Below are 24,680 nucleotides of genomic sequence, written 5' to 3' on the forward strand. Positions count from 1 at the left end.
ACTTTTATGGACAAAACATGATATTTTTATTGCACCATATCATTTCTCTTTCCGTATTCCGCTGCCGTGGCACTGTAACTTTACACTGCCACGTTAGTTAAACAAATGGTTAATTTTTATTTTTCTTTAACTATCACTTATTTAAACATGCATTTGTTTCAAAGTAAATTTTTTTTTTATTATAAAATATTTTGAAATAATTTTTTTTTCTTTGTTAAATCCTAACGAAAGAAAACATTGCATAAAATTGAAAATTGGATACATTAAATTGACTCAATTGAGAGTTTTTAAACTTTAAGAAAATATAATTGCAAATATAATGAAAGTTCAGGGGTTAGATGATGCTGCCCTGATAATTTATCAATATTTATAGTAACATTTACGAGATATATGGGTTGAGCTTTTAAATGAATTGTCACTTTGCTAGGGCTAGTAATAAGAACTTAACTAATCTTAGATACTGGTCTCATTCTTAATCATCTAGACAAGTTGCTGGTAGGTTAGAAGACAAACTTTGGAAAGAAAAAAAAAAACATGAATGATTTTTTTCAACCTTAATCAAGGCTATCAAGCTTTGATTCTCACTTCTGATATGTGCTTCCGAGGGAGTAGGATTTTCAACCTTCTAGAAGCTGTCAGTTATTATGGGTAATGCTTGGGTGTCTCTGTATGTGCTTCTCTTTGGTACTAGAATTATAATACCTATGACATTGGGTATGAGAGGGTTTCCTTGCCTTAATCCATGAGAATGAAAGAACTTCAAAAGGGGCACCATCAAGAAGAATAGAGAAAGAGGAAGTGGCAATGCATTGCCTAATCCATTGGATCCATGTGGGATGGAATCCAAGCAAGGAAATGATCTTCAAAAGAAACTCCTATTCCATAGAATCAAAACTTAGCCACAAATACAACGTGCGAGTCTAACTTGTGTTCAAGCTAATTATGAGTTGACAAACAGAACAAATGCGAGCTTTTCCATTGAAATAAGAGCAGAAAGCGGCTGCAACCATAATTGCATGGGATCTGAACATGAAAAAAAAAGGGCATTATTAGAAGACAAAAATGATAAGCACACGGCTTGTATTTAAAATTCCATAAAAAACCATTATTGCCGATTGATAAGTTCTATGGTATAGCAGAGCATGGACAACATCTTCAATGAGAGGCTCGCATAGATTCTACAGAAATAACATATATACAAGTGATGTCATGACTCATATATATCTAATAGAACTTATGGCTTATGCAAGAAAACCAAGAAACTGGAAGAGAATAGGAATGTGGAGTGAGTATATAGTAGTCATATTAGGGATGTGGTTTGGGTACCATATAACTTAATTTTTTAGATATAAGGAGGACCATATAAATATTTTTAGGTTTCAGGAGGATCACATGAATGTGGTGTGGGTTGCACAGTAGTCCAATCAGGCATGTGGTTAGGGTACCCATAAGATTAGTATTTTGAACTACTTTGTTTTAACATTCAAAGATGTCACATCACCCAGATTATTTTGATGAGCATAATTCATTATCTTGAAGGGTTTTGGTCAGATGGCTTGGTAAGCAATTAATGTATCTGCCTAGTCTAGAAACATGCATAGAATATTGTTAATGTTTCTTTAATGTAATGAAACAAACAATCTATCAGATGGGTTTCTTCTTCTCTAATGGGGACCACTATAGGGATCGTTTGGCAAATGCAATGCTTTTTAGGACAGTTTTTTGATTTTTAGTGAAAAAGCAAAAATATTAACAAACAACTTAACACACAAAGCACTCAAAACTACTCTCACCTTTATGTCACATTACAACCAAAAAGCAAAAGGCACCATCTAAAAAGTTTTATCAAACAAGCCCATAATTTTTACAGAATGTCACCTTGAAGTTGCCCAAGGGGTTTTTTTTTTTTTTTTTTTTTTGGGTAAATGAGTATTCATGCACATTGTTGTTTTATGACTTATGAAATTAGCTTACAAGTAATCTACTTTTAGGTTCGATTCCCTGAGCCACCAATCAAGCACTATGATAGGGAATTCTTATTCATGTTAAGAACAACTATCAGTAAACGATAGAGTAGAGGCTACAAGGGAAAATGTTTCATAGATTGTAGCTCTAAAATTTTTTTTTGTCAATGAAAGGCCTTTTAGAGCAAACTTTCAAAATATTTTTACAACTATAGAGATGGTTAGTGCTAATTGTAGAATAATAGTAACATCTACACTCAAAATTTATGAAGCATGGTGGCATCTCTTTAAATTCTGATCTCGACTCAATCAGCATTGAGGAATAACGTGCATTATTTTTAAATTAAAGATTTAGCATAGGGACTAAAACCACCTGGAATAATACCTGAATAAAGTCAATGAAAATTATATGAGCTAGCTAGCATATTGCTTCTCAAGAAGGCTTCCACAAAATGACAAGTCAAACCGCTCCTCCGGAGGATCTCCAATGAAGTCAAAGACTGCATCTGCATTTAAAAAGTCTTCATCGGCTGTGTAGCTGCAACCAGAGATTAAGGCATGAAATGATGTTGTCAATGATTACGCTAAAGACCGGAATATTCAGAGTTTGAATAATAATTGGTTATACAAGGTAGCACGGTAGCAGAAGGAAGGAAGCTAATGCTGACAGTAAATAAAATTTAACAGACAGTTGAAAGCAATGTAGAAAAAGAGAAGTTCTATGAATTTCAGTGGTGGGAAGCAAAACAGAAACTGATGTTGCCATGTTCAAATTAAGGATGGTTCAGGTGGTTTTATATAAATGTAGGTTATCTGTTGATAATAATTAACCAATCAGAGATAATGCATACAATGAAGACTTGTTATGTATGATTCTAGAAAGAAGAGGGCGATCATTTGGATCACATTTGACATGTAAATCCATGAGAAAGTTCTAACTCAGACGCCTAATATTTGCAGCACAGAATCAAGTTTTTTTTTACCTTGAGAAGTACAGAAAACTATACAGAGAAGTAGGGAAGCATACCCCATGCGTGGCACCATATAAACAACCCATGTCGCTCAACCAAATATAAGCTGTCCAAAAGTTGAACTTAAAAGCCTAAGTTCTGCTGTAGGTCCATAGATATAGATTTCTTAAAAGGCACACCTTGAGCTTTAAAAAAGGTACCTATGGAGTTGAAATTGTCCTCCAATTTAACTCTTTCCAAATGCTCCTTAAATGTAAATCAGTGTCACTCTCAAAGCTAGCAAAGCAAAAAAAAAGACTGAATGGAGAAATTCCTCAAGTAGCTTCCCTCAAAGCAAAAGCAAGTACACAGATCTCGCTACACATAAGGCAGTGAAAGCTAACAAAAACACCCAATGTCTTCTCTCACTTCCACAAAGTTATCAAACTAGGAGATCCTAGTTTGATCTTTATTCATGATCTTAAAGAAACTCTCTTTCCTGGAGGGAGAGGGGAGGAGGGGGCACCTGAAGAAACCAAAGAAAAGCAGCTCTTGAGTCTCGATTGACTTCCCAGTAAACATAATCCTTCAACAAAGCACTTTTTCCATTGCAATTATTTCTAAATAGGCTCCCAGAATCAATTGTCAAGGAAAATCCCCACACCACGATTCACGCATGAAAAGTATGATAGAGCCATGTCTAATGATTAAATATATCTAATTTTGCAACACAAGGTAGATTTTTTTCAGATAGTATAATCAATTTGACTCTTCTTTTCTTTTCTTCTTTCCTTTCTCTGAACAAAACCATTACACTCCAAGAAGATGATATCCTTCGGGCAGGACACTGCTTTTCAAGGAAGGCTACACACCCACACTTCATCCTTAACAAAATATGCAAATAATTCTATAATACAGCACGCTGACACAATGTTTGGGATATGAACAGGGAAATCTCCAAGGTAGGTTACTCAGTTTTATGACATACAATGCCTATTGGCAAACAAAATTTCCTAGGAAAAACTAAGGGAATGGTAAGTACAATATTTCTGTTGATACAGTGGTACAATAAGTTACCCGCTCTTTGTTATGATACACTTCATTCCAGCAGCTTTGGCTGCTGCAAGGCCAATGGCGCTGTCCTCTACCACAACACAACTGTAGAAAAATAATCAATATGAGTTCTAAACAAATACAAAGATTTTAATCAGAAAAGTACATGCTAAACATGTTTGAACATCAATGAACAGCTGGACAGGAAGTTAGTACAAGATTACTAGCAGCATTCTTGCAGAAATTAAAGACTATTTTAATTAATCCTAGCAAATCAATTCAGGTAATAGTAAATGCATGTCTTGATCTAGGATGTATGTAACATAAAAAACACTTTAAAATGATCATTCTAGCATCAGATGTCACTTAGGCCCTTAAGATGCAATACCTTGAAGGATCAACACCCAGAGTGCTGGCTGCTAATACATAGATGGCCTGTCAGGAGGAATAAATACAATTTAATGGCTGACAAAGGCATCCTCATTATTTTTCAACACTCACACAAACTGAGTGAACTCAAACTGATTAGATAGTAAGGGAGTGCTCTAATTGCATGACATATTGTGTAAATGGCAACTGAAGGAAATCTCTTATGTTTCTGAATTGTAAAACTGAGTCAGGTTGTTGCATCTATGGGACATGAAGGATTTTACCACTTCAGGCCCTTGCACCCTAGAATGTAGAGAAAGTAAAAGCAAATGATATTGAACTTAGATGGTGGCCAGCCACCACCTTACTATATTGACACTGACTCTAAGAGGGATGAAAATGTTACTGGATCAGGCTTTTTGCGGGGAACCACATCTCCTGCAAATATCTTGATTTTTTCTGCTCGCTCAGGTCCCAACAAACATGATACTATTGCAGAGACCTAAAATAAACACATATTTCTGCTGTAAACATAAGAACTGGTTCAAGAATCAGTATGATACATTTCACCAATAAATTAACTTGAGCAGAATAACAAGGTTATGAACTATCGATCCTAGCATTAAAGTATAATATGAACATAATTATAGAGTGCAAATGCTGATACAAAATAATGTTAATGAGACCCCTAAATTACAAAGAATGTTACGAGACCCCCTAGTTTTACTTATCAGTCTCTTCAACAATTATTCCACAGTATTCGTAGGAACCATCTGACATGCAAGAACTCGAATTCTTAAACTAATGACATTAAGACCCATCATAGCATCATGGTTTGAACTGTTTCAAACAGTACACGGTGGATATTTGTTATGGATTATCTTCAGTCACCGAAAACTAATCAAACAAGCAATACAATTATGAACCTGATTATGCATACCGCCTTCTCATTTGAAGTGCTACACACAGCAACTTTGATTCCTTTTTCTAAAGCCTGATCAATCAGCCTGTGTAATTTGATAAGAGAAATACATCAAAGTCAAATTTCTGGAGAATTAAAATTTTATCTCAGACAAGGTTGCTGATCTACTTTCACAGAAACATTCTGTTTTGATTATAACCATGGTCCTATTCATAAGATAGCACTTCAAAATATGGTTAATGCTACAAGGTTCTTACAGAATTGATTTTATAAAGTTCATCACAATTCCCCAATATATGGTAGCTTCAGAGAACTCTGAAGGAAAAACATGTCTTAACATGAAAGATGGAATCAGCCCACCATTAGGATATGTTACATGCCTTAAATTAATCAGAATAAAGAATCAAAGAAGCAATACGTCATCAAATGTCAGTAAGGTCATTGATGACTTTTTGGAACCTAGCTGGATCAAAGCTTAAGGATCAAGATCATGAATTTAAAGGGATGCAGATGTCCACTAAATCAACCACTTATGGGAAGGCCAACAAATAGAACTTTGGATCATCAGCTAGCACCCATTCTTATAACTAACTTCACAATCAGATGAATACTGAAAAGACACTGTCATACTGGTGCGCCTGTGGTCATTACTAACTTGGAAGATTGATGACTGTTAGCCGGCATTGAATTCATTTCATGATACCTACTTGTAAGTGACAAATTTAGGTTTCCAGTATAAGCAGAAGATCAATGCGTAACCAAGGACAACTATTAACTATAGGTGCAAAGATAAGCAGAAGATTGGACAAGTAACCAGACTTTGCAACACCCGGCCGAAGAGGGAGCAATTTTTTCTCAATAAGGGCCATGAACAACTCTGTCTTTCTCTTGTGAAGTGAAGCTATGAACTCCTTTCTTTCTTCTTCACTCTTGGGAGCTTTTGCTGGCCAACCAGTCTTGTTAAAGTAGGCTGTCATCCTACAAACACCAGAGCAATTAACTACTAATTTCCTTCACAGTTCTACAATATAGTAGATTTTAGCCCCGCATATTACTTAGCTAAGAATGGAAATAGACAAGAAAAGTATCAAGCCCACAATCATCATTAGTGTGCATGACAGATATTGTGACGCTAATGTAAGATGAAGAAGCTATCAAATTTGGAAAATGTCTTTTGCACACCTCTCTTGTTCACCATTGATTTTGGACTAAAGTTACTGGAAAAGACAAGTACATGTGATACTATCGATAGAAATGAAAGGTATGTTCAAAGATGTATCCACAAAAGGTGTGGAGTTAACACTACTTATAAAATTTATAAGAAGACATTACCTTTCTTTTCCTCCTCCAATCTTGAGCAACTCGCCGTACAAGTCTACATCCCAAGTAACACCAAGTTCTCTCTGAACAATAAGTTAAAGTATATTAAGTGAGATTAATCCACAGACTCCTATGGAGGCGTCTGTCATTACATACCATCAGAGCCAATGCAGAGTAAAGCTAGTTTCTCCATCTTAATACGACCGCCGTTTTCAGCTATTCCCGAACGACAAGAATTCTTTAATTAACGACATTCTTTAATTGTAACGAAACTATTCATCCCTTAAAAGACATGATGTTTATCTCTCCCTAGAGGAAAAATTTACAGTGCATGTGCGACCTTATCTCTTCTTGAACACCATTTTCTCAGAACCCAAAGAAACCATCCATCAAAATCCACCAAAACAAGAAAACCCATTTTAAAAATTCAATAAATTTCTCAAACAACCATCTCATTCCACACCAATCAACCATCAAAGCAAACACATAAAACAGAAAGAAAAAAAGAAAAAGCAATAGAACATGAACATGCATACTTCTCCGAAAGTGTCATTGAAAGAGACACGATGCCCGTCCTTCTCAGTATCAACGAGCACGCCGTCACAATCGAAAAGAAGAGCTGATGGAAGAGCCGAAGAAGAAGCTGCGCAAGTGATGCCCCTTGAGCCGTTTCTCAGGCTCATTGGTCTGGCTCGTGAAGGCTTATTATAATAGATACTTGTTCTTGTAGCCAGTATTGAAGATGATAAGGCTCTTTCATGGGGTTTGAGGCAAGCAACAGAGGTCTTTGTATTAGATAACAAAGCTGTTGGAGAAGAAAAAAGAGAGAAGGTGGTTGACGCCATTAGAGCTCTCTCTCTCTCTCTCTCTCTCTCTCTCTCTCTCTCTCTCTCTCTCTCTCGGCACTTGGGGTGTCCAACGGTAATGTGTCCCCCAACTTATCCACCGTTTAGCCACAAACACATTTGTGGGTGCGCCGAGGATGAAAGCCCATTGTTGTGCTGGTTTGTTTATTTGTTTTTCACATGCTTGAGAATTTGGGCCTTAGAGCAAAAGCCCAACTGAGAAACTACCCGAATCAAGTTTTTATTTTATTTTGTAATACATTTTCAGGATTTTGCTTATACCATTTTTTTTTAATTTTTAATTTAGCTTGTCTTGTCTCCATTGAAAAAATTACTGAAAATTTTGAGCAAAAATAAACATAAGAAATTATTTCCACTAAAAAAAAACTACAATTCTCCCCAATTCCATCCATGATTTGCCAAGAAAGGAGCCCTCTTTCCTTCTTTACCACCCGACAAGTGACAACACTTTAACAATGATGCTTCATGCTAAAGGTAACTAATAGAATTTCGCACTCTGCGAGAACAATGAAGAATATTTTTCAGTTAAAAACATAGCACAAGGGTGGAGCGAAAGACATGCTCTATCAGATTTCCTTTTTCAACGATATACAGTTTTACAATCAAATTTCATGATCACCTTCACTACAGTAAATATTAGTCCCGATGAAGACATGAGGTGAAACCGTTACACAGTCTAGACATGGACTCTGCTTTAATCATGTTGGACTTGGCTGCATCCAGCAATGGGTCTGCCTGGAGGGCTTTTTCAAAACAATACTTCGCTTCCTCCGAGCAACCCTCGGCTACAAATACAAGACCCAGATTGTTGAATGCCGGAGCATAACCAGGCTGCAGCTCAAGTGACTTTGTAAACATTGCTTTCGCACGGTCATATTGTTTTTGCTGGCGGTACAAATTTCCGAGGTTGGAAAATATAGCGTGTGCTTGCTCAGTTGTTGCCAATGCCAAGGCCCGCTTATACATTTCTTCGGCTTGTGATGGCTCCTCCGATAGTTGCAGTGAGATACCTAGTGATGTAAATATAAAACTATAAGATTAATATGTTACAAGTACTGGCACGTCCACCCAAAGGGTGGGGGTGGATGAGATGGAAAATAGATCCACAAACATTTTCATGAGCTTGCACATACCAAGATTTGACCATGCAAAGCTTAACTCTTTCAATCGCGCAACGGCAGCTTTGAGGAACTTCTGTGATATTTTGAATTGTCGACTGCACAGGCTATGAAGGCCAAGCTGGTGCCACTGCACAGCATCATCTGGATCCTCTGCTACGGCCTAATTCGAACAGAGATGCATGGATTAACGGCAAGGAAAATGTATATAATTATCTAAAAAAAATGGCAGTAGCATCGTCATTGATGGACATGGAAAACAATCCCATATGCTTGGTTTTAGCCCATCATCTACATCAATTAGTTTAATTCTATTAGGCAATATCAATGAACTGTACTTGAATAAATAACAAGAATTATTGTTCTCCAAAGCTGAAACCCGCAAGTAAAAAGAGTACAATATCAGTGCAGAAAATATCCTAGTACAAAAGTTAGGGTAACTTATTTGCAATTCAAAATATCACATTAATACAACGTGTATTGAACACAGGAAAATTTGATGCATAATCATCAATATTCAAGATGTTAAAACCAAAAGAAAAAGGCTTTTTAAGTTCTATTCCAATAAAAAAAAAATTTTATTGCATTCATTTTATTGACTCCTACAAGAAACCCCACGCCCCGTGGGGCCATTTTCCCTTTTTTTCCTCCTCCCCAGCAAATAAAAATCACTGACATTGACATGTATGAAGGCATAAGTTCAGCAGAAGTAGATAATATTATTAAGTAAATATTTTGGGAATATCTAAACTGACCAAGCTTAGTTTTGACCTATAAGTAAATACATGCTAGAATATACTATGTGAGATGTTACTTGTGTCATGCATCATTGACTAATTATCAATAAGATATACCAAGTGCATATGAGATAGCTCTTACGCGCAAAAGTTGTAGTGAAAAGCTAGAAAATACCTGCTTTAAACTGTTAACAGCGCGATCTTCCACCTCCATCAACTCATTCTGTTTAGTTTCAAATGCAGCAACAATCTCATGTTGTGCTTTGTGAACCATGGCAAGCCCTGCCCATGCCACGGGAAGATCAATCAGAACAGGATCCCCATCTCTTATTATTGAAGCCATTTCATTTCCAGCCCAAGAAAGCTGTTCACTAGGATCCTGAGACCTTTCTGCATCCTTGATTCGGTGAACCGCAACAGCATATCGTGTAGACATACAATTGGGTTCAAATTTTGCTGCCTAAAGAACAATAGCAAAAGGAAACAGCTTATGCCAACTGAAACCCACAACTCAAAAAAGTGCAGACACCATCTTTTTTTCTTTTTTTTTCTTGAAACAAATGCACAAGTAGAAAGCTAGTAATTTCTAACACATGCACATAAATAGCTATTCAATATATATTCTCAGACAACTAAGATAAAATCTTTCCACTAAGAATAAGGAGACCAATGGACAACCTCAAAAATAACTTATAAATGACTTTAGCAATGAGCCATGAGCACCTTCTCCAAGCACTTTCCAGAACTCCTATGATCACCAGTCATATAATATGCATTAGAAAGGTTCGCCCATATATGCGCTGCTTTTGGATCTGCTTTCAATGCTGCTAGCAAACATTCCTTTGCAACACTGACAGCTGTAACCTGATCTACAGCAGCACCTTCACCAGCATTTGCCCCAGCACCTAAGAATTTAGAAAGACGAGATGTATTTATTAAGGCTTTTCAAACCATCTCATATTCCACAAAAATTGAAATGTATCCACCAGAACCATACAAATCTACACAGTGAGCAACCCGAGTAACAAATCAGTAGTGTTAATCTAACATGATGTCAAACTCTTCAAAAGCATACCTGCTACAACTGAGCCATATTTACACAAAAGAAGGGCTGCATAGTTGATTAGGGCTGCAGGATGATTTTGATCTTTTAGGATCAACTCTTGAAAGCATTTTTCTGATTGATCCAAGTTTCCACTGCAGGGCAGAATACAGTTAAAATTTCCCATGTAAGAGAAGTATCAACTGTGAAAGCAAAAAATTTTCTGATACTGAAAAAAAAACCATATATGTTGTTTCCATACTCACTAATGTTGTGATATGAAGAAGATTAATCCCAGCCATTCTTTTTTGGGCATGCTACATCCCAGCTATATCATTGTTAAGAAAATGTATAGAACTTATTACTAGCACTAGCAATGTGACAATGACTAATCATTTAAAATCTTAACCCACAGTATCATAAATGTTACCATAAATATTGATAAATTATATACCCATTTGCTTCGGCTTGCCAATATTGCTTCGCTCATCCCTCTTAATTTATCCAAAATCTTAAGAGACACCCTTCTGTCCACATTTATAAACAAACTTGATGGTATATTAATCACCCCTTACCATTGAAGGTAAGCAATTCCAAGGTTTCCAAGGCAGTCATAGTTGTCTGGGGCAACAGCCAACAAAGATGATAGAACCTTAATAGCACTCTACAGAAGACAAAAAACTCCATATCAAACTATGAAAGGGAACACGCAACTGTGAACAAAAGCAGCAACATATTTTTATACCTGTAGACGACCAGTTTTAAGAAGTATCAAGCCTAGAGAATTCCATAAAGCAGCCTGTCTCATATCCGATCGCATTGACTCCTTCAGTTTATAAAGAGTCTCCTCAAGCTCTTTAGGTTCAAGTTCTTTATCTGAATTGTTATCCACTGAACTCTCTAGTATAAGACACTACATAGGTAACAAAACATGTTAACCATCATAGCAACCAAAAGGCTCGTTTACTTAATTACCATGTTGGGAAAAAAAGAAAAAAGAAGCAACAAAAAAGAGAGGAAAATATTACAAACACTTGAGACTACATTACAGTTAGAAGGATTACTGCACCTGTGCATGGTGAATTTGAACCAACGAAAGTAAATCTGGCCTATCGATCTCTGCCTCAGAGCGGAGCAAGATCTCCGCCGCCTTCTCATACGCCAATACAGCCTAACATTATTCTAGAACTTGATGAATTTTTTCTAGCATGCATATTATTAATTAAAACGAAAACTTCAGTCAGTTTCAAAGCCTACCTTCTGAGGTTGACCCAACCTTTGGTACATTAGGCCAAGTATAAACTGAGCATGAGCATTTTTGGGCATCTTCCTTGCGACATGAACTAACCCCTACAAGCATGAACTGAGAACATCAAGAACTACATTGTAGAAAACTTTAAGAATGTATAACACAGTATGAGTTGTAAGGGTTCAAGACAGCCAACACGGCTACTTGTTTGCCGCATGCGCAATCACATGTGACAAAGAGAACAATTACATTATTTGCAAAAGGTATGTTCTAATGATGAGTGAAACAAACTAGAGCATTTTGCACCGGATGTCCAAAAGAGCCATCAACTGGCGTACATATGGGAATCCCAGTAACTTGAAGGCAGGTGCACAAGCAAGCCCAGTGCCTTTAAAATCTAACACATTTGATAGATTCCCTTATCATAAATCCTATGAGATATCAGTTCAAGGCACAAAAGGCAGTAATTGGAAAATATTTTGTTAAAATATCTTGCAAAAAATTAAATTAAGCCAGCCGCCAATATAGTCAGGGACTCAGGCAGAAGGAAACAGACTTATATACAACACAAACCTAGAAAACTAGGTAATACATGAACATCCATCCAACACACAGACCCGCATTAATTAAAATCAGAAAAACAGATACAGGGACCGATCGAAGAGGAGCGCTCACAGTTTTTAGGCTGCTAACTTTTTCCTCACGCGAAGAAGGAGCCCCTTGAACATGCTGCTCGCCATCACCATCTGGTCCATAATCAAGAGAGCAATCTGCCTTACTATTCCTTGAACGGCATTTCCCCGATTTGTTCGAACGTTTAACTTCACCTTCCATGGTCTCAAAGTCATTGCAAATCACTGTATTCTTGTCTTGACTGCTCTCATCATTATTCAACCTACATATTATACAATCAAACAAGTCTTCAATAGAATATAGTTAAGTCTCAGATTTTCCATCATCTGCGACCAGAAAAGGGCAAAAACTGGCCTAAACAGAGCCTGCCAGTACTCCTCGGCTTAGCTTATCGGAATTATAATCATTTTTCCACAACTCATGCTATCAAAAAATTCAAAACATCATTTTCCTCGGGTTTTCTAAGCAACCAAACAAAGGGCAATAAATAACCAAAAAGAGAAAAAAGAAAATCGGCGCAACAGAGATAACAGAAAATTGGATGATATAAGAAGATTTAGACAAGGTGAGGACAAGAGGAACCTAGTAAGGTCTGGGGCGGACACGTGGACGGAGTCGTCGCCGTCCGCTTCAGGAGGGTTGACGTTGAGGTCGGCTAAAACGACGACCTTAGAAGGCTGTTGCGACAGCCTCTTCGGGTTCTCTTCGATGTAGCTCTCTGCGGTTCCGAGTTGTGGTTTTATAGGCACTGGGTGCGGTTCGGACATTTTATGCATTCGCGTTTCCAGCGAAAGAGTCGAAGAAGGAAGATGAGCAGCTGGCTTCGGTTTGGTTTGGTTTGGTTTCGCCAATTAGGTTTTTTTTTGGCCAGAGTTTTGTGCGAGTTGGGCTAGCTAGAGTTAGAGCGTAAAGGCAGGCAATAACAGCAAACTAACCGCATTAACCGTTAATCGCTAATCGCTTTTGAAGGCGATTACGGTTAGCATTTTAAGGTTTTTTCAAAGTTACTAACCATTAACTACTAACTAACTAACTAACTAACTATATATATATATATATATATATATTAAATGATGTAGTATATGGTATGATATTATCGTATTACTATGGAAATTAGAGACAATATTGTTTTGCATTTTTAAAAAATTTAAAAAGCAGTTATTAAAGTTACTAATTGCTAATCGCCTAGTGGAGACGGTTAGTGAAGTTTACTAACACCCTAAACAATTATGGTTTGCGATTTTATCTTATAACCACTAAATTTGAGAATTTTTTTATTAATCTAGAAAATTGATTTCGTTATAGGCAACCGGAAGAAGCACAATGCTTTTAAAAATAAGTAATTTTACTATTTGAATTTATTTATCACACTTATTTTAGCCACTTAAAAAAATTATAAACCAAATTAATGTGGTGAGAGGAGAGAAAAAAAAATAATAATAGAGGCATTTTTATTTTTATTTTTATTTTGAAAGGTTTATATAGTTTTTTTTTTTTTTTGTTTATTAAAAAAAATATTGAGAAACACGTTGAGACTGGAGGGTTGTACTTTGTAACCACCCTAAGACTCATCGTAATTCCACCCTTCTCTTCCCCTTACTTTTTTGGGCCAAAAAATTGTAGAGAATTCAAATTGAATTTCTAATAAAATTAATAGAATATGTAATTCTTACATAGATTTTTAAAAGTTGATGTGCAAATCACATGTGCATATCAATTTAATAGACAAGATTGAAAAACAAATCCTCCAAACAAATTTGCTGGAAATTTTATCCTCTAAAGCCACAGCAAAATGAACCAAAACAATGAAGGTTTTTCAAGGATTTTATTTTTTATTTAAAAAAAAAAAAAAAGATATATAATCCTAGCCGTTGAGGGTAGCACTAGCAGTAACGTCATGTCGAATGCCTTTGAAAAAAAGCTGTGAAATGAATTGGAAAAAACCAACTTTTATACATCAGGCTGGGATTAATAAGAATTCTCCATAAGATGACACTACAAAAAGAGAAAACATCAGAAGGAAGCCGAACATCCCATCATATCTATACCCCGTTAAAAAGCGCAAGCGCCATTTAAACAGTGAATCCAGGCAACGGGCAACAACATAAGATGAGAAAAACAGATGAAAATATATGTTCTTCTCAAGGAGCTGCAGTCTGAGTTAGGGAACCATCAGTGGCTGCTGATGAACCAAAGAATGGTAGGAGCCATCCCTTCTTCTGGGCATGCTCTACATAGAAGCTGAATTTCTTCTCTGCATTTGGAATGTCAAGTGCCAGATCATCAAGCCCGTCCTTGATCCGGCCGAAGCCTTTCGTCATCTGGTTTATGGTGATCAGCCCTTCAGTAAAACATTCCTGCAGCAAATCCAGCATTCTATCATTCTTCTTCTCCATAGCCATAACCAATGCCTTCTTCACCACCTCGTGGTTAAAGAAAGGCATGCCGAGATCACGAATACATTGGCAGGCTTCAGCAACAACACCCCCGCTTTCATACTCCTCCAGAAGCTTTAAGATCTTGTCCTTTGCATCCTCCACGGCCCAGCCACTCCCACCTCCCCAACACCTCAAGATCCTCTCACCAGCATGACGGGCAGAAAGGAGTGCTCGGGCCATACGTACAGTCTCACTCCCACTCGAATCCAGTGGCAACTTGCTGCTAATCTCTTCTAAATTATGCGGAACCAAGACATCATCAATCACAGCCCTAGCTAGAAAAAGAGCGAGCTCGTTTGAGGCATCCAGAATGTCCAGTGCCGTATCTTCTGCAGATTCCAGAAGCATGACGAAACCGTTAGCTATATCATCACTTGAGAAAATCTCGCTATGAAGAGAGGCTAGCAGAACGGATGCCATTTCTTTTTCTCTGTTCTTCCTATCCATAGCAAGGGTTATCAGCTTCTTTAAAAAAATTGAGTTATACTCGGGCGTCCCAAGATCTACAAGGCTCTGGATGAGTTCAGGAATGTCATCCGAGAGAAAATATTCATGAATTATAGTCACGGTCTCTTCCTTGTACCGCCTCACCTTTGCATCATCTGGGACCTCCCCGTCTTCAACCGGAGACTTCACAAATGAAGCATCAAGCCATCCTTCAGAGATTGCCTTGGGGACAAGCGAGTGGAACAGGGCTTTTGCTGATGGAATATCAAGAGCAAGGTCATCAAGGCTTTCTGCCAACCGAGAAAAACCCTTTGCCATTTGACTAGAACTTATCAGGCCTTCCTCAGCGGCTTCCTTTAATAGCTTCAACATTAGAGGTTCAGCTGTTCGAATCTCCATGGCAAGTACCAAAGACCTCTTCACAACCTCGTGATGGAAGAACGAAACCCCTAACTCCCTTATGCACCTACAGGCCTCAATAGTGTCTCCATTCTCCACGTACTCCCTCAACAAATCGGCAATCTTTTTCTTCACTTCCTCAACAGTGATGTGAGTGCTACCACCCCACCTCTTCTCCACAAGTTCTGCATGGTGTGGAGCTGAGAGATAGCTCTTATCAGCGATTTGGATAACCTGAACTCCCTTGGAAGATTCAGGCAGTCCCTTCTTTGCCCGGGTCAGGAAAGCTGGAGGGACAATGTCATCAACCACAGCACGCGCTAGGAACAAGGCGAGGATGTCAACTGCATCCAGTATGTCCACTGCAAGGTCATCAGCAGATTCAAGAAGCAAAAAAAATCCATCCTGTATCTGGCTAGGACTAATGACATCAGCATACAAAGCTGAAAGCAGAACAGAAGCCATTTCCTTCTCCTTATCATGCCTGTCCATGGCAATGGAAACAAGCCGCTTGATAAAGTAAGGAAGATATTCACTTGAGCCTAGTTCCCTGAGCTCAGAAGCTGCCAATTCCACATCTCCAGTGCTGAAGTATTCCTCTATGATGGAGACAACAGCTTTCTTGTATTCATCTAAGGGGTCTGAGACAGTTGATCCAACAAGCTGATATGGTTCCTGTGGAAAGCAAAGATAAGAGAAGAGCAACATACACATTTAACAATAGTGTTGAAAAACCTCATTCCAGTACAGGAGTAACCTGCTGCTAGCACAAGGGCAAATTAAAATTACAAGGGACAATAATCAATATTGCAAACCAGAATACATGCCTTAAAAACAGCAATTACCTCGCCACTGTCGTAATTTGGGTCATTACGATCAAGATGGGATTCACCATCAGTGTCGAGGAGTTTTCCCCATGTGCCCTTACCACCAGCACCATCTGTAACCATTAGTTGAAGAGAAGACCAGCAACTTATATACAAGAAAGGGTGCATTAAGAAACAAATGACAACACAAGGTAAGTAATGGGATGGACAGATGTCACACATATATAAGGCCTAACTGAAAAATCATACAAGTGATATAAGGAGCGTATTACTCCAGGGTATGGAAACCTCGGCTAACATCCAACTAAAACAGGAAGTAGAAGAAAGAAGAGTAACAAGAAGAAAATCACTACAAAGCATAATCTAAAACATGGCTACTTTGATTTACTCAAGAATCTCCTTTTCTTTTTATTTTTTATTATTTTCTCCCGGTAATGAACATGAAACTCTTTGCATGGGTTTATGCAGACCCTAATACCAGATTACAAGTCAATGAAACTAACAATTGCATTCCTCATTTAAGCAGCTTGATAAAGCCACATATTCCTAATCAGAAATCAAAAGCACAAAGGCACATACAATTTGCAGCATTCTCATTTATTCAGAATACGTAATGACTATATAGAGCTCTGACAATTGAAGCAATCTAAGTTTGCACCTTCATATGCAATTAGATCATTTGAAAAAAGAAAGTTGAACACAATTTTAACTAGAAATTAGACTTTGTGGCCTCTGAAGTGGAACAAATTTTAAATCTGGAATCATTGCTGATAAAGCCAAAATAAGATAATCATGAAAAGTTAACTAAGCTATGCCCTATCAACTGCATTCTAAACAGTGTTACTAAATCTATCAGGTCAAATATATCAATCATTTATCAAAAATACACAGAGGGTTCCCATAAAAACCAATAAACCTGATACTTAAAGAATACATAAATTACACCACTAGTTGTTAACTTATAAATAAAAAATAAAAGAGAGAGAGAGAGAAGAGGGAAGGGAGGGGGGGGAGAGAGCATTGTAATCTGATATCAGAAACAGAACTCCGGATAAAGACCAATTAAAAGGAAACAAGAATAAGAACCCTATACTCTGGCGAGTGAGTATATGAAAACAGCTCTCTTCCCAATGGAATTTTGGAAACAATTGAGCAAAAAAAAAAAGAAACTTTAAAATACATTTTTTTTAGATCCAAAGTGTAATGTGAAATAATTTCAATCTCAATTGTTCTACTTTTTCCTTCCTCGATTACAACTAAAGCACTTGATAACAAAAGCTTTCTTTATATTGTCTGAAAATGGTTTTTAAAAACTATGCTCTAACAAGCAAGCCCCTCACTTCCTTGGAAAAAGGAAAATGATATATGTCAAACAGAGATAGAAACAGGAACCATTAAGTAAATAATATTGGGGACTTTCATAGTATGTTCACAAGCTCTAATGATTGCAAGATGATGAACTAAAAAGATTGACACTGTCCCATACAAAAACATGGCAACGGAAATAAAGTTTTTCTAAAACAGAATCTTTTGTAAATACAATAAACAGCCATACCATATTTAACATCTAGACATATTTTTGTAGGGGGCAGTCGAAAAAAATCCTCGGTGTAATATGGTATGGCTCTTTATACCAAGGAAAAATGAGGCAGTCGAAAAAATCCTCAATTTAATGAAGCTAGACCAAATGGGTCAATAAGAGATTGAGTTAAGTAAAAACAGTTAATGACCTTATGAACAACACAAACGCCCACACACAAATGTAATCGTAGTTGAGTAGATGGATAGGCATATCCATGTTTAAGTGTATCACGTTCATTGGTTTGTATCTTTTAACTTAATAGCAGAGTAGTTTAAGGAAATAGAAACGATTTCTGTTTTTGTGCTCAGTTATGTTTGTGCCAGTAGGACTCCCATTAAAATGGTCCACCAGCTATGACATAAAAGATATAAATTTAACTAATCCTGAAAAGAAAACCCATTAATCAACCTGCACACAGACAGACGTCAATAAAAGAAAAATCTAGACAGCAACAAAGTGCCACATGGCCTCACCCTTCTTCACCCGCACAAGCTTCCCCGAGTGCGACCTACGAACATGCCTCACAGCAATCCCAGCTGTTGATGCCTTGCCACCAGCAGGAGCTTTTATGTTATGTTCAGAAAGCAAAGATGTCGGGGATTTTGGGGACGATGACAAAATCTCCACATTTTGGCTCGCTATCTTCAACACTTCCCTCTGTTCATTAGTCAGAAATCCCTCGTTCGATGCCATTTGCACCAACAAATCCTACACACAAACTGAAGGGGAAAAAAGCATTACACCACGTAAGACCATAAAAAGAATCTCCAATAATTCGTTTCATACAACATTAATCAATCCACATCAAGAACATTACCATACAACAATATCAAGCACTTTCAATCTTACTTTCTGTTGGTTTCTAAGAAAACAGCCCAGCGGCTTTCCATTTCTTCACATTTTAACAATATCATATTTGACCTGTTTTCTATAAAATCTTGTAACACCATTATCATTATTCAGAATGAAATGCAACGCAAATAAACATCGAATGTTCACAATCAATTCAAGAAAAAGCTGCGAGCGACGCCCTTAGGCTGCTACGAACTGAAAGGAAAATCGGGAGGACGCACTAATAAAAGAAAGAAAAAAAAATCCAAATAGTCGTACCGCTCAAAATAAAACGCAGTTTCTCAAATCCCAAATAATAAGAAAATCTAGGATTCGATACTTTATTCCACTAACTTTTCACACCTTTTCACATAAACGAAACTGAATATTACAAAGAGAACGAGAAAGAACCTTTCAATCTGGGTGAAGTTAGAGAATATTGAATCCAAAACAAGAATCCGATTCCTCTGTGCTTGGCCCGGATCTCGAGCCAAGACAGGAGTGAAGCCACCGGATCTCCCAATCACACTACAGAAAAAGAACGAAGAAGGGAAGAACAAGAAAGAAGATCCAAAAACCCTAGATCAAACGGCCCGTATTCTTCAACCCGAGGATCTGAATCTTCTCTGCTGGTGCGTTTTTGTCTGTGTCTCAAATCTCAATCGGTTAGCGAAACAGAATGAGAGCGAGAGAGAGAGAGGAATGGATGAGAACGAAAAAGAAGTGGATCGAGAGAGCGGTATTTATAGGGAGGCTACCGTTTCGTGTACACGTCACCGGGAGGTATCATCGCTTAGGGTGTCCACGTGGCATTGGCGCTAAAGCCAGTTACGGTGCCGTGGGGACCTATCTTTGGGCTCCACTCGGCCCGTGGCCACTTGGTTTAGGGTTTTGGGTGAGAGCTTTATTTACTGAACTAGCCCTGCTGTTTTGTTCGTTCTTAAAAACGAAATTAGAAAACATTTAATATAGTAAAGCGAGTTAAAGAACCTACTTTGGAGTTTGGATGAGTGTTCTTCTTGCTTGCATGCCAAGGCATTTCTAGTCATTGATTTTGACAGAGTTGGATGGCTAAGACTGAAATTGGATAATTATGGATATTGTTAATAACAAAAATATATATGTTTTAGGACAATTTTTCGATTTTATTATTATTATTATTATTTTAATATAGTTTAGTTTTTTGGACAAACTTTTCTTTCAATCTCCATAGAAGGATATTTCTCCAACTCATTCTATTAAATTAATATATTTCTAAAAATTAAGGTGTATTTTTAATATAATATGTGATTTGAGGGGCAAAACTACCCATAACTTTGGGGTAGTAGCCTCAATTTTTTTTTTTAAAAAAAAATCTCATAAAATTTCAAAAAATCCTTTATTTTTTTTTTTGTTAAATGTAGACCAACCTAAGATATTGCATACAGATAATGTTTTGCTACATCTCTGTTTGATTAGTGTCGTTTAAAACTTTCCTGCAAAAGAGTGCTCATCATAAAACTTGGGCACTGGATGTCCAAAACAACAGGATTTTACACTGAATTCAGGCAACAAGAGTTTTTGTATATACAATGATACATTAACTCATTAAGGCATGAACAGAAACAATTACCCAGTTCATCATCTGGACATGCGTCCACTCACATCAACCAATATCCTTGTTCAGCAGAGGATGACAACTATTCGGTGAAGGCTTTTATCATAAGAAAGATGGCATGAATATGCTTCTTCTCTCTTGCATCTGAGGCAGTGTCTTGATATGAAAGAAGTATCTCGTGAAAAGATTGAAAAGTTCTGGAGCCATTAAATGACAATATGTCAAGATAAATCAACCCTACAAAGAGCCAGAATATCGATCTAACTAGCATTACGAAACTCCATCGATAGCATCATCACGCCCACCACGAGCAGAACTATGAGTTCTCACATGTCTTTTCTTGTACTTCCAGAACTCATCTTTCTTTCCCTTTTTCTTAGCTTTCAACAAGCCCATTTGGCTATTAATTATACCAAGTATAGCACTCTTGTCCTTCCTGTTCTTTGTAGCAACTTTTACATTCAAAATGGCCCTAAGCTTCTGATATGACCTGGCATCTGGTACTTGTCCACTTTTTACCATCTTTTTGTGATAAAAAAATGCCCTCCTGAAGTCACGAACACGGACATAGGCATAGATCATGGTTGAATAAGTGATAGAATCAGGTTTTAGATTCAGAGCCGCCATCTCGTTCAACAGTTGCGGCAACTTCGAGTGTTGCCCTCCCCGTGCATATGCATTCATCAGCATGTTATATGTCATTACAGTTGGCAGGAAGCCTATCTTCACAAATTCAGAGATCACATCTCTTGCTTCAACGTACTGACCTTGCTTAGCAAATCCATCGAGAAGAATATTGAATGTCACCCGAGTCCCTTCAACTTTCTCACTGTTCATCAATTTCCATATTTTCATCAATGTCTGGGTGTCACCAGTGCGCCTAAATGCATCCAGCAAAGCAGTATACGTTTCTATTGAGGGTTTTACTCTTTCCCTTTGCATGTTCTCAAATGTGGTATAAGCTTTCTCATGCCAGCCACTGATCGAATAAGCATGGATAAGAGCTGTATAAGAATGTGAAGTAGGTTTTATACCAACTTTCTTCATCCTCAAGAATGCATCTGCAGCCATGTCGCTCATCTTCTTCTGCCTCCCATATGCACTAATGAGGCACGTATATGATTTGGCATTTGGCTTCAAGCCCACATCCTGCATTTCTAGCAGCAGCTTCTCAATGACCTCAGGCTGCATTCGTCTGCTGTATGCGTCCATTAGAGTGTTATACGTGGCAGATGTGGGTTTCAGCCCTTTCACTTTCATCTCAGCAAAAAGACCTTCAGCTTCTTCAATTAGATTGGATTTACCAAAAGCATCCATTAAAGTGTTATACACTATGGTATTTGAGAAGACCCCTTTCTTCGCCATTTCAGCTTGGATGATAAGGGCTTCATTCTTCAGGCCCTCATCACAGAATGATTTAATAAGGGCACCCAAGACCTCTACACTCCATTTGACTCCTTTTCTGTTCATTCTCTCAAAGAATTCCCACGCATCTTTTGCACTATGGCCAGTTTTTCTCATGATTGTAATCATAATAGAACATGTCACATGATCTGGACGAACATTATTTGTTTCCATTGCCTTGTACACGTTCCATGCATCATCACACCTGAGATGGGCACACATCAATAATGAGCTCTAGCAAATTGCAACATACTTTGCAACCTTTCCTCTATATAAGAACCTGTTTGTGTGTGGCTGTGTTGGAGAGAGAGATAGTTGTTTCAATGTTAAGATGCTACCATAAGAAACTACATAATCATAGTTTTGCATACAACTTGATATGTAAATAATTCAACGACTAAGAATCACAAAGTGAAAAATGAAGTGGTACTCTATAATGATAGAAAAAACGAATACCTTAATGTGGATTGCAAAAACTTTTGAGGACATTTTTGTCACTCTTATTGTAACTGGATACAGACTCGTCAATAGTAGTGTTTCATGGTCTTCTTAATTACTAGGGATAAGCCATCCCAACAAAAAGAGAAAAAACAAATTGTAATGTTTCTTGATCCAGCTCTGCTGGAAAATAAAACAAGAATAAAAAATGCTTTTTTTTTTTTTTCATTATTGTAAGGAGTGTATCTATGTTAAAATTGGACAATTTCCAAACTTCTTTTCCCAAAGACAAAGTCCCTTCAATCAAATTGATGAATGTAATCAAGTGAAGAAGTTGGCCTAGCAGATGAAAAAGAGAGGCTATCATGAAGCATTACAACTAGTAAGCTACACTATTAGAAGAATTGACAACCTGAGACAAAAAGGACAGCTATTCTATGCCATAATAACTTTCATTTCAAAATAGAAAACAAAAAATTCAGCATTTTATGGTAGTAAAGAACTGTAACCAAGAAAGCTCCCACATCCATGTGCTGTGCATGCACTGTGGTAGCGAGGGCTTTAACTAAACATCAAATTAAGCACAAACCAGAGAAATAATTTGCAAAGAATAAATCTATTCTCCACACACATCTTATCACACCCACTTCACATCGGCTGACGTGGCATTGGTTGAATGGCCACCTAAAAAAACAAAAGTTTCTACCTCCATTTAGCTCATGCCACATCACCGGTGTGAAGTGGATGTTATAAAATGGGTGTGAAGTGTGTAGCATTACTCAATTGCAAAGAGTACAATAAATTCACGTTGAATTCTTCCATGGCATAACAGCCATGATGTTGTATCACTGCATGCCACGGTTTTACTGCAAAATCACGTCTTCCAGACCGATATGCGCACAAGTGATACTACTGAGACACACTATGCTGTCAGAAAAGATGCATGCTTTAAACTTGATTGATACATAAGAAAAAATTGGAGGATACTACTTCGCTGCAATAAAAATATAAAAGTACAGTTCGACTCAATGCAAATCATTTTGTTAAGCTTCAATAACTTGTTGACAAGCAAACCAATTCACAAGCCTAATAAGCAAACCAATTCAGACTTCACATCAACCAAAATTAATAACCACAAAGAAGTAAACTACAACTAAGTACCAAGAATCCCATACCTTCCACTGCACAAAAGCCCTGAAATCGCAGCATTATATACATGAACATCCCTGAACTCCTTCTTGGACGGTAAGTTCCTAAACAAGACCAGCAACTTATCGCCCATCCGGGCTCTCCCCAACACTGGAAACAAAACCGAACATGCTCGAGGCGTAAGAAGCGACGGTTCCTGGAGGCCCATCCATTCAAAGAAATACAAGCAACTCATTACAAGACCTTCCTCACTCATTAAACCCAACACCTCCACACACTCTTTCTCACCAACACTTTCCTCATAACCCCCCAGTACCTCTCCCAGAGTCGTATTCTCCGGCAAGTTCCTCGCAATTCGCACAATCTCAGCCACAACGCCCTCGGGCAAAATGCTCGAACTCGAATTCGAATTCGCAGAACCCATTTGTTCTTTTTCTTCAATGACTATGTTTTCAGTTTCGGGTTCGGTTTCGGGTTCCTCCACAGATTCGATGTCGGTAGCTAAGTGCCACGAGGAGCGGCGATTCTTTTGGAGGGAGAGTTTGCCTTCGCGTTGAGGGTCTTGTGTTGAAGCCGAAGTGCGAGACTTAAAGAATCTTATCATTGGGTCTTCTGTGTCATCCTCCTCCTCCTCCTCCTCCTCCTCTTCTTCTTCTTCTTCTTCTTCTTCTCCTTCATGGGATTCTAAGTCTTCTTCTTCTTCTTGTTTTTCTTGCAGAAAAGGGAGGAAAATGAGAGGTGAGCCATGAGAGGTGGTGGAGGTGGGCGGAGTTGCGAACAGAGAGAAGAGCTTTGGGGTTTTGGAGAGCAGTGAAAGGCGCGGTTTTGAAGAGTGGTGGTTCGGATACTGACTGTGAATGAAGGGAAATGGAGGAGTTGGGGTTTGGCGCGTGAGAGCCATGGATTTGGATAGAATGCTAGTCGATCGGCTCAGCGCTGAGACCGTGGCATTATGATGTTAGAGCGGAGGCTTGTACCACGGTAGCCCCATAGATGGAACGGTGCGTCTTGATGAGAGGCCAGGTTGCTAAAAACGACAAGTCATTAACGGTAGTGGACCAAAATTACCAAATTCTTCCCTTTGTAATGGTTCTGGTTGAATAAACTGCATCGTTTCCCTTGGGCCTTCTAGGGATCTTTTTGCCCAAAGTTCAGGAGTAGGAAAAATTGTAGATGGTTGTGAGAAAGGCTTCTTGACCGAGCAAGGGGCTTTCTAGCTTGTTGTTCAAGCTTAAAGCCCTTTGAGGTAAGCCCCATCAAAATCCCCTCATGGCCCTTTGCCCAATTCCAAGGATCCCCATCAATCATTGTAACACCATATACGCCATTTTAAATGCTCTATGGT

At 38.0% G+C, this 24,680-nt stretch overlaps 4 protein-coding genes across 7 annotated transcripts; all 4 read right to left on the reverse strand.

The window, feature by feature from the left end:
* Positions 1-790: 790 nt before the first annotated feature.
* Positions 791-7,483, reverse strand: LOC132176518 (CBBY-like protein). Of its 3 annotated transcripts, XM_059588749.1 has the most exons (9): positions 7,115-7,481; positions 6,591-6,661; positions 6,078-6,236; positions 5,277-5,343; positions 4,743-4,838; positions 4,356-4,402; positions 3,992-4,072; positions 2,350-2,502; positions 791-1,023 (listed from the first exon to the last, which is right to left on the reverse strand). In XM_059588749.1, the coding sequence occupies exons 1-8, from the start codon at positions 7,421-7,423 to the stop codon at positions 2,379-2,381; spliced, it is 954 nt and encodes a 317-aa protein (XP_059444732.1). In that variant the 5' UTR covers positions 7,424-7,481; the 3' UTR covers positions 791-1,023; positions 2,350-2,378. The 3 variants fall into 3 exon arrangements, with proteins under 3 accessions (XP_059444732.1, XP_059444733.1, XP_059444734.1); XM_059588750.1 differs by lacking the exon at positions 4,743-4,838 and having other exon boundaries at positions 7,115-7,483; XM_059588751.1 differs by lacking the exons at positions 4,356-4,402; positions 4,743-4,838 and having other exon boundaries at positions 5,263-5,343; positions 7,115-7,483.
* Positions 7,484-7,900: 417 nt separating this feature from the next.
* LOC132175928 (probable UDP-N-acetylglucosamine--peptide N-acetylglucosaminyltransferase SPINDLY) lies at positions 7,901-13,108 on the reverse strand. The gene is made up of 11 exons (XM_059588024.1): positions 12,806-13,108; positions 12,266-12,485; positions 11,599-11,691; positions 11,411-11,512; positions 11,087-11,254; positions 10,917-11,005; positions 10,375-10,496; positions 10,023-10,204; positions 9,475-9,759; positions 8,578-8,725; positions 7,901-8,454 (listed from the first exon to the last, which is right to left on the reverse strand). Exons 1-11 carry the CDS (start codon positions 12,997-12,999, stop codon positions 8,081-8,083), a joined length of 1,977 nt encoding a protein of 658 aa, XP_059444007.1. The 5' UTR covers positions 13,000-13,108; the 3' UTR covers positions 7,901-8,080.
* Positions 13,109-14,152: 1,044 nt separating this feature from the next.
* Positions 14,153-19,455, reverse strand: LOC132173470 (MA3 DOMAIN-CONTAINING TRANSLATION REGULATORY FACTOR 1-like). 2 transcript variants are annotated; one of them, XM_059584975.1, is made up of 4 exons: positions 19,159-19,455; positions 18,390-18,635; positions 16,353-16,447; positions 14,153-16,182 (listed from the first exon to the last, which is right to left on the reverse strand). In XM_059584975.1, the coding sequence occupies exons 2-4, from the start codon at positions 18,607-18,609 to the stop codon at positions 14,365-14,367; spliced, it is 2,133 nt and encodes a 710-aa protein (XP_059440958.1). In that variant the 5' UTR covers positions 18,610-18,635; positions 19,159-19,455; the 3' UTR covers positions 14,153-14,364. The 2 variants fall into 2 exon arrangements, with proteins under 2 accessions (XP_059440958.1, XP_059440957.1); XM_059584974.1 differs by having other exon boundaries at positions 16,335-16,447.
* Positions 19,456-20,236: 781 nt separating this feature from the next.
* On the reverse strand, positions 20,237-24,572 carry LOC132175700 (pentatricopeptide repeat-containing protein At5g50280, chloroplastic). Its single transcript, XM_059587721.1, has 2 exons — positions 23,362-24,572; positions 20,237-21,953 (listed from the first exon to the last, which is right to left on the reverse strand). The coding sequence occupies exons 1-2, from the start codon at positions 24,234-24,236 to the stop codon at positions 20,615-20,617; spliced, it is 2,214 nt and encodes a 737-aa protein (XP_059443704.1). The 5' UTR covers positions 24,237-24,572; the 3' UTR covers positions 20,237-20,614.
* Positions 24,573-24,680: the final 108 nt, after the last annotated feature.

Source organism: Corylus avellana, chromosome ca3 (assembly GCF_901000735.1).
Source record: "Corylus avellana chromosome ca3, CavTom2PMs-1.0".
In the NCBI taxonomy this organism is placed as follows: Eukaryota; Viridiplantae; Streptophyta; class Magnoliopsida; order Fagales; family Betulaceae; genus Corylus; species Corylus avellana.